The sequence below is a fragment of the Nicotiana tomentosiformis genome, chromosome 5, assembly GCF_000390325.3.
Source record: "Nicotiana tomentosiformis chromosome 5, ASM39032v3, whole genome shotgun sequence".
Classification (NCBI taxonomy): domain Eukaryota; kingdom Viridiplantae; phylum Streptophyta; class Magnoliopsida; order Solanales; family Solanaceae; genus Nicotiana; species Nicotiana tomentosiformis.
The window spans coordinates 83668080-83679072 of record NC_090816.1 but is presented as its reverse complement, the minus strand read 5'-3'; the positions used below and the strand labels follow the sequence as shown (position 1 = coordinate 83679072).

Sequence of the window (10993 nt, the reverse complement as noted above, 5' to 3'; positions counted from 1 at the left end):
AAGGCCTAAGCTTTTGAGCAGCGACTATGAGAGCTAAGGCCCATTTTTCTAGATGCGGGTAATGAGTTTCCGCACCCGTTAAAATTTTGCTAACATAATAGATATAAGATTACGTACCTTCATTTTCTCGGACTAGAATGGCACTTACCGCTACCTCTGAGACCGCTAAGTAAATCAGTAACTGTTCACCTTCCTCTGGTTTTGATGATAACGGAGGGCTCGATAAATACTGTTTCAGATCCTTTAGGGCCTGTTGGCATTCCGGAGTCCATTCGAAGTTTTTCTTCTTCTTCTGAAGTGAGAAGAAGTGATGGCATTTTTTCGAAGACCGGGAAATAAACCTACATAGAGCGGCCAATCTTTCGGTTAACCTTTGGACTTCTTTTACATTTGTCAGCTGGTCAGGAATGTCCTCGATGGCTTTAATTTTATAGGGATTGACTTCGACCCCGCTTTGTGACACCAGGAAATCAAAAAATTTATCAGAGCTGACTCCGAATGCACACTTTTCGGGGTTAAGCTTCATGTTGTGCTTCCTTAGGATGTCAAAGGTTTCTTAGAGGTGTTTCAGATGGTCACATGCGTTCAAAGACTTAACCAGGATATCATCTATGTACCTTCCATTGTTTCCCTATTTTCTTTTTGAACATTTTGTTCAAGAGCCTCTGATAAGTGGCTCTGGCATTCTTAAGCCCGAAAGGCATCACATTGTAGAAATATGTGCCAAAGTTCGTTATGAACGAAGTCTTTTCCTGATTCTCCAGGTTCATTTTGATTGGTTGTACCCGGAATAGGCATCGAGAAAACTCATCAACTCGTGCCCGGGCGTCGCATAAATCATTTGATCAATGTTTGACAACGGGAATGAGTTTTTTGGGCATACCTTATTCAGATCTTTATAATCTACGCACATGCAAAATTATTATTCTTTTTCGGAACTACTACTACATTAGTTAGCCAATCGGGATACTTTACCTCCCGGATTGAACTGATATCAAGCAATTAAGTTACCTCTTCTTTGACAAACCTATTTTTGACTTTGGCAATCAGGCGCTTCTTTTGCCTTACCGGAGGGATGTTGGGGTCCATGCTTAACTTGTGCATGACCACCTCTAGCGGAATACCTGTCATATCCACATGCGACCATGCAAAACGATCAACATTAATTTTAAGAAATTATATAAATCCTAACCTGAGCTCGGGGTTTAAATCTGTCCCCAAGTGGAATTTTCTCTCTAAGAACTTCTCGAACAATGTAACTTGTTCGAGTTCTTCCGCTGTGGATTTGGTTGCGTCCGTTTCTTTCGGTACCTGGAAACACCTTGGTACCTGATAGGATTCCGATGGCTCCTCCCCTTTGTCGATTTCGTTTGGTTTGGGAGGGGGCGGTGGTCTCTGTAATTGCTATGCCACATGTTCCTTTCTTTTACTGTTGGAAATCGAGATCACGTTCATCTCCCTTGCTGCCAGTTGCTCTCCTCTTATTTGTTTAATTCCCTCTAGAGTTGGGAATTTCAGAAGTTGATGGTATGTTGATGGCACAACCTTCATCTCATGTAGCCATGGTCTGCCAAGAATAATATTGTAGCCCATGTCGCCGTCTACTACTTCAAACAAGGTAGTCTTCATGACTCCTTCGGCATTTGTGGGCAACAGGATCTCCCCTCGGGTTGTCATACTTGCTAAGTTGAACCCGACGAGGAGCTTTGTGGCTGGAATGATGCTTCTAGTTAGCTTGGCTCGTTCCAGCACTCTCCATTGAATGGTATTGGCTGAGCTTCCTGGGTTCACCAAAACACGTTTAATTTTAAAATCTAAAACATTAAGAGAAATTACCAGGGCATCGTTGTGCGGTAGTAGAAGTTCATTGGCGTCCTCCTTTGTGAAGGTGATATCGTCCTCGACGACTTTCCGGAGTCTCTTGTTATGAGTCACCGATACCTTTGTCTTTTTTGTTGCTAAAAATGTTATACCATTAATCTCGTTCCTACTGAAAATCATGTTGATCGTTAGTCGAGGAGGATCTTCTCCTATCTTTGAGGGATCTGCGTTATCCCGGTTGCGGCTGTAGTTATTTTTAGCCCGGTCGCTTAAAACTCTCTGAGATGACCATTTTTCAGCAACGTCGCCACCTCCTCGCGCAGATGTCGGGTGTCCCCAGTCCGGTGTCCGTTAGTCCTATGATACTCACACTATAGATTAGGATCCCTCTGACTGGGATCAAATCTCATGGGCCTCGGGAACCGTGCGTCCTCATCGCCGATACCATCTCTACCATGCTGACATTGAAATTATACTCGGACAGTCTGGGGTAGGTGGAATCCTGGGAGCCCGATATCTCTTTGTCCTGCAATGATCTGTTATTCTGGCCATGGTCAGTTCTCATATCGGTAGCGAACCTGTCCGCTGAGCGAAAACCTCTGCTGCGTCCTTCGGCCCTTTCGTAGGGAAAAAACCGGCCCTTAGAAGATCGCCGATCTGTGTCAAAATCATCCTTCGACTTATCCTTGTTCTTTTCTCGATCCCGACCCTAGGTTGATGCCGGGAAACCGAGCTGGTCGGCTTCTATCCTTATCTTTTATTCATAGCGGTTGTGGACATCTGCCCATGTAGTTGCCTGGAACTCGAGCAGGCTTTCTTTTAGTTTTTGGGAAGCATCATAGCTTCTTGGGTTCAACCCCTTAGTAAATACCTCAGCTGCCCATTAATCTGGCACAATCGGTAGCAACATCCTTTCCTTCTGAAACCTGGTCACAAACTCTCGCAGCAATGCAGACTCTCCTTGCCAATTCTGAATATGTCGGCCTTTCGGGCCTGTACCTTCCTGGCCCCAGCATGGGTCTTGATGAAATAATCCATGAGCATCTCAAAGGAATCTATTGAGTGCTCGAGTAAAATTAAATACCATGTCAGGACCCCCTTCGTGAGGGTTTCCCCGAACTTCTTCAGCAAGACTATCTCAATCTTGTGCAGAGCTAAGTCGTTTCCTTTCACCGCCGTTGTGTAGGTGGTGATGTGCTTCTGAGGATTCGAAGTCCCATCATATTTTGGTACGTCTGGTATTTTGAAACGCTTCGGGATTAACTCTAGTGCCACGCTCAGTTTGAACGACAACTAGGTGTACTTCTTTGAGTCCAGTCCCTTCAGCACTGGCGGTGCGCCCGAAATTTGTCTATTCGGGCTTTTATTTCCCTCATAAACTGCATGAGCTCGGTTTTAAACGGATCATTCTCCTTGTTGTTACCAGATCCGCTACCGCTCCCCCCGGCCCCGTCGAAGCCGACCTCACCCCTCAGGTGTTGTTATCAACCCTTTGCGTTGTTTGATTTGCGGGAGCACCGGGAAGAACTGGACCTCTTCCATTCGCGTTGTTGGAAGCATCCGACAATGCTTGCCTCAATTCTGTCATGACCTGGTCTTATCGTGAGAGATGGCCGATGATGGCCTTTTGTTGTTCTCTCAAGATCCTTACCGTTTTCGCAACGTGCTCGTCTTCAGCATCATCAGGAGTCGCCTCACGTACATGTCGTGGATATTGCCCGCTATGGACCGACGCGGCTACGTCCTCCTCGTTGTGGGTGTCACTTATCTAGTCTTCGCGTTGAGGCGGATTTCCTTGTGCCTTAACGTTGTGTGCGATATTGACATCTTTATCTGCTATCTTTTATGATTTTTTGCTAAGAAACGAAGAATCAAAAAGATTAGTAATAGATGCAAGGATCAACTCAATTACGCAATTGTCTAGGTCCCACGGTGGGCGCCAAACTGTTTACCCGTAAAACGATACAGTTGAATTTATAACGTAGTATATAGACAAGCAAATCGATTTGATCCCAAAAGAATAAATAAATTTAATAAAATACAAGGCTTAGCGTTGAAATCGAGATAAGACAGCAAACAACTTGGTTCCGGGAGCAGAGTTTCCGAAGACAACAATAAGAATATTGATAGACAGAAAATAAGGTATTGTTGAGCTTAGAATAATGTATAGCATAAGTTTGTCAAATTTTTTTCTTATCTTACAATGGCTATTGAAGTCACTATTTATAGCTACACCTACGGAACTAGATCCTAGGATCAGGCCCCTCTTAAATAACAATTATGGGGGCCATTGATGAATATATAACGGTAGACTATGAATGCTAAAATTCTGTATAACAGATTGTATTTAATATTGAGGAATATTCTTTATTGAATGTCATCGGGTGGCAAATATTCGTTTGTCCTCGTTAGCAATGTTCCCTTCAGGGTCTGGCCGATACCAACCGAAGTTGCTGTTCTCGGTCTTGACTTCCACTTGATTCGCCTTCCGTCTGTGTCTGATTCCACGTGTCACTCTATTATTCAAATATATAATATGAACCGATTTTACCCTGTATAATTCTATTAACAATTAGCCTGACCTTGCGGAATAGAGCACATTTCCTCAGGAGACACATACATATTGGTAATGCTAAATTCATCGTCCTGGCAGTGCAGCTTTTGGATGTATGGAACAGACAAGAAGGGGCAAATCAATAATATGCAATAAATATGCTAGGACTAAATTGCTGTATAGTGCTTCCTGACACAAACATGGCTGTAATACAAATCACAGAATCAAGACGAGCTACCTCCCACGAAATAGAGGTCTGAAGATCAAGAATCCTCTTACTTCTAGCATTAATAACAATAATTAAGCCTCAATTCCAAGTTAGTTGGAGTCGGCTTAATGAATCTTCACTATACATTTCGCTCCGTTTAGACTCGTCTCATTCCAATATCTAATAAGTAGGTTTTCTACACTTGGAGGTTCTTTATATTTTCTACATCCAAGCAACAACTTGCAGAAATATATAAACTCTCCCAAACAAAGCCAGATGGACCAAAAGATAGGAACTTCTTGATCATTAATTCTTATAGGATTCTCAAGCTCCTGAGAGATCAATATAAAGGTTAGATGCAAATTTTCAAAGCAGAAGATGAGACAACCAATAAGATAGGCATACATGACTATTTTCATTAGTATATTGTTCTTCAAGACAGTAAAGAAGTTTTAGTTGAAAAACTTAGTATTGACGAAAAGGTGACAAGTACATATACAAACAGATTATCAGCAATTAGTGTCATCTTTCTAACTTCCTGTTTCTTATTCATGGAATTCAAGACACAGGTACCTCTTCATGCTGAACGCTATCCAATCCTTGGTGTGCTCCTCCTAACCTACACTGATTTGGCTTCGGAATACATTTCTGAATAGATATCAACAGAAACAAGAACAACTTCTGCTATTCGTCAAACCTCTTTCCGTCCAAAGAGTTTGGTAAATTCTCTTTTAGGTCCATTTTAGATATAAGTATTAAAAGTAACTCATTTCCATCACGCAGAAGGGATTCCTCAAAATTTTCAAAGGCACCTTTCAAGAGGCATGGGTTTTTGGCCGAGATATTACACTAGTTTTCCTTTCAGATCTAAGGGACAACTGCACGGGATTAAAAAGAAACAAATATTAGAATTGCTTGGCAGGAAGGCATAAGAGTAAGTTGCTGATTGCTGAATATAAAGATAATTCATTCAATCCATGGCTTAGATCATATACTGACACTTAAAAGCGATCCGATATGACTAAATTTTCAGATTGAAGTCCATACCTTATTAAACAATTCAACTGGTGGAAGCCTCTTATCAGGTGCAGATTTAGAATCCTGTGGAAGGATAGGATATAAGAGCCTCATATAACAAGAGAGAAAGTAAAGGACAAAGGAGGGTAAAAAATACTTAATGAAAGATCAATCAAAGCAAACTAAGTAGTAGTAGTATATTACACTTGAGGTTAAACTTCTTTCTCCAATGTTTTCGCATATTCTAGTATCTTCACTACTTGGGAAGATCTGTATAAAGACATGATATGGTTTCACAATTAGCATATACCACAAACTCAAAAAGAAAAAACAAAAGAGGCTCACATGGTTAGATTAATGGTGTACCTTATTACATCTTAGAGCTTTTGATTTGAGCAGTGTTACAGAATTCCCCTGCTTCACAGCATTTTGAGTGTTTGGTCTGAGAGACAAAGAACAGCAATATTAGGAATGATACTTTATGATGCTTGAAACAAGTTTCCTTTTTTTTTTTCCTTTTTGAAAAGGTAATGTTATGCTTGATGTAAAAGAGAAAATTCAGAATCTCAAGCGAAAATATCATTCTCTAAAGCGCAAGTGTAATCTGTTCTAATCAAAATCTCATAGTCCACGAGGAAATTACAAATAGTTACAGGAGGAGAAACTTTTGAAGTGATGATCTGAGCCTTAAAAATAGTTAGTGCAGTTTAATCGAAGAATAAACCGAGTACCAATTATAAGCTAAATTCTTTTAATTCAATTACTGGATGAAGTCAGAAACCCATCAATCCAACCTTTTGAAGTCCACAGAAGTGCTATGTGCAGCAAACTCAGCAGTTTGGCTGTTCGATAACTGCAATAACCAAACAGAGAGAGATTAGCTTCTATCAATTTACAAAGCTTTCAGATTTCATCATGAACCCTCTACATATAGAATCAATTCCGTGAGAAACTGAATATGACTAACTAATTGTTGTAGAGTCAATTTTTTATATAGCATTTAAAATTTCTGCGTCAAAATTAGCTATCCTCTATAGTGAAAGAACTCAGTTATATAGTCCTTTCCAAGCCAAAAGATCAGCAATCACAATTACATGAAACTTTGGCGACTGCAGTGTGCTCTTCGGATGAGGAGGTTTGAGAATCTAGAGAAAGCACAAAGAACAAGTCTTAGTAAATTGTGTGTTAAAGCTGTTTAAATGATTTTGTAGAGTTCAGGAAGAGAGCAGTATCTAAAACTACCAACTTTTATATTCAAGGGCTGTGCTTTTGAAGGTTGGCCTTTAGCTTTTGCATAATCAATTGACTCAGAATCATTCTTGGACCTGAAACTTTTAGATAAACGAAAAGTTGATCATTCAACTGTTAATGTTTCAAACCAAGATAAAGGGCTAAATAAACCAAGAAATCTACCCAGTTAAAATTGTGTAAGAATCAGAGCGCCAACCCAAAATCTTAAAACAGTGATTAAAGTAGCCAAGATGCCCTTTTATACCCTATATGTGACTTTAGTGCAACTTACAAGTGTGAGAATGGACTCGAGACCTTTATAAATCCTTTTGGATACATTTTTATACCTGATGTAGGACAAGTCAACAATAACATACCTTCGTCTTTGTGCCCTCTGCATGGTTTCCAGTTGAGGATCTCTAGGAACAGTGACCTTAAGTTTAGAATGTGTCAAGTTAGAGAAACTTGAAACCAGGATAAATATTCTATAAACTGCAATGGAAGATTCAAAAAGTGTTAATCTAACATCTTTCAATAGCGTGAAATAACAACTTTAAATATTCGCGTTAGATTTTTTGGATATCTTGTGCAACATCAGAACTTTGATGCTTCAAATGAGCAACATGGTTGGCAAGATAAAATGGTGACAATTTTTTTTAGCAGCTTACATATTAGTAAGAAAAAAAAATGAAGATATTGTGTACATCCAGGGAATTTCAAGCTTTTAGCTGTGTTGGTATCTGACCATAACTACGAGTGATTTGGTTGTCACTTCCCTCAAGTAGACCAAGTTCAAAGTGAACAAACAATGTAGTCCTTTGGGAATACCTTTTCAAGTTATCAAATCAGTAACACGCAAGGCATTGCCACAAAGATCTAGGAAAAGAGTAGCCAAGGAAGTATGAAGTAAAAGTTTCTAATCTATACTTGGAATTCTAAGGGAAAAAAATATTAATCCTATGGACGGAATTAAGGCAGATGGAACATTGAACTGAAAGTGGACAGAGAATTCAGTACATAAACTTAATCAGAATTCCTTCCCTTGTGCTTTATAATTCATAGCACTTTCAAGCACATCATAACAGGAAATTATCAAAAAACAGTAACTAACTTCATGCACCTTGCGCAGATAACCACTCTCAAGCTTTTGTCTTTTAGTAGCTACATTGTAAGATCCTGAAGAATTCCATGAGCTTCTCATATCGGTCTCGTTAGGTGGTTTCTGGGACCTAGCAATTGAAGAATGAGAAACATTGCTAGAATGAGAAACATAGCAAAAACTAAATACTAAGTTAGGCCAAACTAAAATATGGTTTTAGAAATAACCTACAAGTGAATAGGATTAACAAAGTGAACAGACTGGAACTGCAGAAACATACATAAGCCTGAATAGAAATTTTTACAGTATATTTCTGCTTGATATATATATATTTTTGATTGGAAGTAGTTAGACACCAGAAATCATTTGGCAAGAACGATTGGGAGAAAATAAATAAACAAGTTGCGGTTAAGCAACATATCACCTTGAAATGGATAAAACCTTTCAGAAGAGAAGTTAGAAAGTCTTTTTACACACCGTAGTTTAGCCAAATGACTAGCAGTGGGTTTCATTAAAGTTGACTCTCTGGCTTTCAAAGATCTGGACTCTGACTTTATCTTAGCTTTAGAAATTTCATGAACCATTGGACCATCGGAAAGTGTTCCTGAATGTGTAGAATTTATACAAGTTAGACCTTTTCATAATAAGGGAAAGCCTGAAAAATCTTAGCCAACATGTAACAAGAAAGTCATTCCCAAAAGTTGTTGCTTGTAACCTAAGCCAACCTTCTGGGTAAGTAGAGGATAATACAAAGCTTTTAATGAGATTGATCATTAAAAAAAAGACCTTCATTTTTCGTACAGGGTGAAACTGCAGAGCTGATGTGAATATATGAGGTGTTGCTGCTCGATTTTGCGGTTTGCTCTTCTCGTAATCTAGAGGGACCGCGCGAACATTCTGCTGCGCTGTCCTTCACCAGGTTCAACTTTACAATGAGAGCTATGAAGTTCCAAAAGAAACAGGGAAAAAAGAAAAAGTGAGGACAGTGATCAACCAGTATCACCACACAAAAACTCCACTTAGTGGATCAAGAAATATAACAGTTAAAAGGGAAGAAAAACAATTAGCGAACCAAAATTGCAGGAGTACAGAAACAACAACAAGTTCAACAATTGAAGAAGCTTATTGCAGATTAATAAAATCAAGTTTTCCCTCTCTAATAGTATAATCTTTAAGATTGTTTGGGGGGGGGGGGAGGCAAAGATCATGAACTTAAGTCAGAGGCGGAGCTAGAATTTCAATCTTATGGTTCGGTTTTCTAAGTTACTTATAACTAGTTAATGAATATTTCAAGACAAATATAGGGTTTGAACTAAAGCTACTGGGTTCACCGAACCCGTAGCGAGAATGCTGGCTCCGCCCCTGACTTGAGTCTACCATCAACACTGATAAAGACATTCGCGTGTTTGAACCAAGACAAAGAACCATACTCTCACTTCAACTGCATATGGCTGTCCTAAAATCAATAAATCAAAATGTTCTCTCTTTAACAGTTTAAGTTTCATATGAAGTGCTTACAAAGTTCAATAATAAGCTATTAGGTGAGACAGTTTACACAATTCAACAGAACTGTAATTTATTCCGTCTACTCGAATTAAGAAAAGTTCCATGTAACCTTTCCACATCTTTTTCTCTCTTTCCAAATCACAACAATCCCTTCAATGACATGTCCACTGTATATGTCAGCATTCTAAGGTAATAACCATTTTTTATTTTGCACAGCACAAGATCTTAATGAGTTGGCCTTTCTTCAACTTAAGTGACCAGAAAGTATTCAATGTGTCATATGTATAGCACTTTTTTTTGTCAAATTAAAACCTGAAAGGGAAATAACATGACAATCATCAAGCTTGTTTTTCTTTTTCTTTTTTTACTCTCCCATGGACGAAATGCTCCTATTAGTGCATGAATATAGGGGAGGAGTGACATATACTACAACTTTCTCCTTGCATTTCCATAAAGAAACATTTTACTTCTTAAATGTGTGACTTACATATCAGTTGAATTGTTTGACCATCTCAACTAAAAGTTTAGGAAGCTAGGAAGAATACTCCTTTATTTACTTCATTATATCCTCAAGTGCCCCTTCATGTGCGGCCGTGATTTTGTTTTTTCATGAGTCAAGGACTTGGAAATTATTTTTTTAATATTGAGTGTACCAGGACCTCTGCCTACTTTTGATACTGTATTAAATTGTGTGATCTTCTCATCCAAAAAGCTTAAGTTGTTAAAGAGATATCACATTTTTATTTACTTAATTATATCTTCAACACAATCGAAGCAAGACCTAGCCTTATGTCACATGAAAAAAGAGAGGAAGAAAAGTAAAAGAATAGGGCACTTTTGCACGCTCAACCAACCAACGAAACTACAAAAGAAGAGAACAGACATTCAGAAATTAATTCCTTTAATCTAAGACTTACGAGAAGGAGGATAGTTGCCGGCTGTTTGGAACCAGCGTTCGGCTTCTGCAGCCTCAGAAGGTGACTCCGGGCGACAAAAATCATAGAACCACGGTGCGTCAAACTCGTATTCCCAGTCAATTTCCGGATATACGTTTAAACATTCTACACTGAAATCCTCCATTTCTCCATCCATTTGTTTCAAAATTGGAAGATTCTGAGGAAAAACATAGGTACATTCCTTTTTTTCCATACAAGAATGTACCTGTTGAAAATGTCTTTGAGGGTTTTGAAGGTGACTTTCACGACGGAAGGAGAACTATAGAAGGCGTCAAATTGAATAGAAAGAAGCAGGACGTGTCTATTCATATGTAGCGCGAAAGCTTAGGAGAATACCGGAATTTCAATTTTTGGAGGCCCACTCAGGACGCTCAATTACCAAAACACCCTACTTTCTGTTTTTTTCTTTTGCTATCTTGTTTTTTTTTTTTTGACACAATTTTAACAATGAAAAAAGGCATCTGATCTTTGGAAGAGAGGGAATTAGTCAGGGGTAGTTGGGTACCCTGAAAATTTATTGATTAATTTAGCTAGGTGTTGTTTTCACCGTGGATTCAATGTCTTTTTCAGTTAGATCGTTACAATTTGCTTCGCACTTCTGC

General features: G+C 39.0%; 2 protein-coding genes across 6 annotated transcripts; both read right to left on the bottom strand.

The window, feature by feature from the left end:
• Nucleotides 1–1404: 1404 nt before the first annotated feature.
• On the bottom strand, nt 1405–2001 carry LOC138892686 (uncharacterized). Its single transcript, XM_070176422.1, has one exon. It carries the CDS (start codon nt 1999–2001, stop codon nt 1405–1407), a length of 597 nt encoding a protein of 198 aa, XP_070032523.1.
• A 2980-nt stretch (nt 2002–4981) lies between these two features.
• On the bottom strand, nt 4982–10738 carry LOC104085314 (uncharacterized). 5 transcript variants are annotated; one of them, XM_070175034.1, is made up of 12 exons: nt 10353–10738; nt 8716–8868; nt 8407–8533; nt 7942–8059; nt 7208–7263; nt 6847–6931; nt 6695–6745; nt 6395–6453; nt 5967–6042; nt 5819–5870; nt 5631–5684; nt 4982–5461 (listed from the first exon to the last, which is right to left on the bottom strand). In XM_070175034.1, exons 1-11 carry the CDS (start codon nt 10582–10584, stop codon nt 5677–5679), a joined length of 1017 nt encoding a protein of 338 aa, XP_070031135.1. In that variant the 5' UTR covers nt 10585–10738; the 3' UTR covers nt 4982–5461; nt 5631–5676. The 5 variants fall into 5 exon arrangements, with proteins under 5 accessions (XP_070031135.1, XP_033509115.1, XP_033509114.1 ...); XM_033653224.2 differs by having other exon boundaries at nt 5805–5870; nt 6847–6925; nt 10353–10715; XM_033653223.2 differs by having other exon boundaries at nt 5805–5870; nt 10353–10713.
• Between the last annotated feature and the right edge of the window lie 255 nt (nt 10739–10993).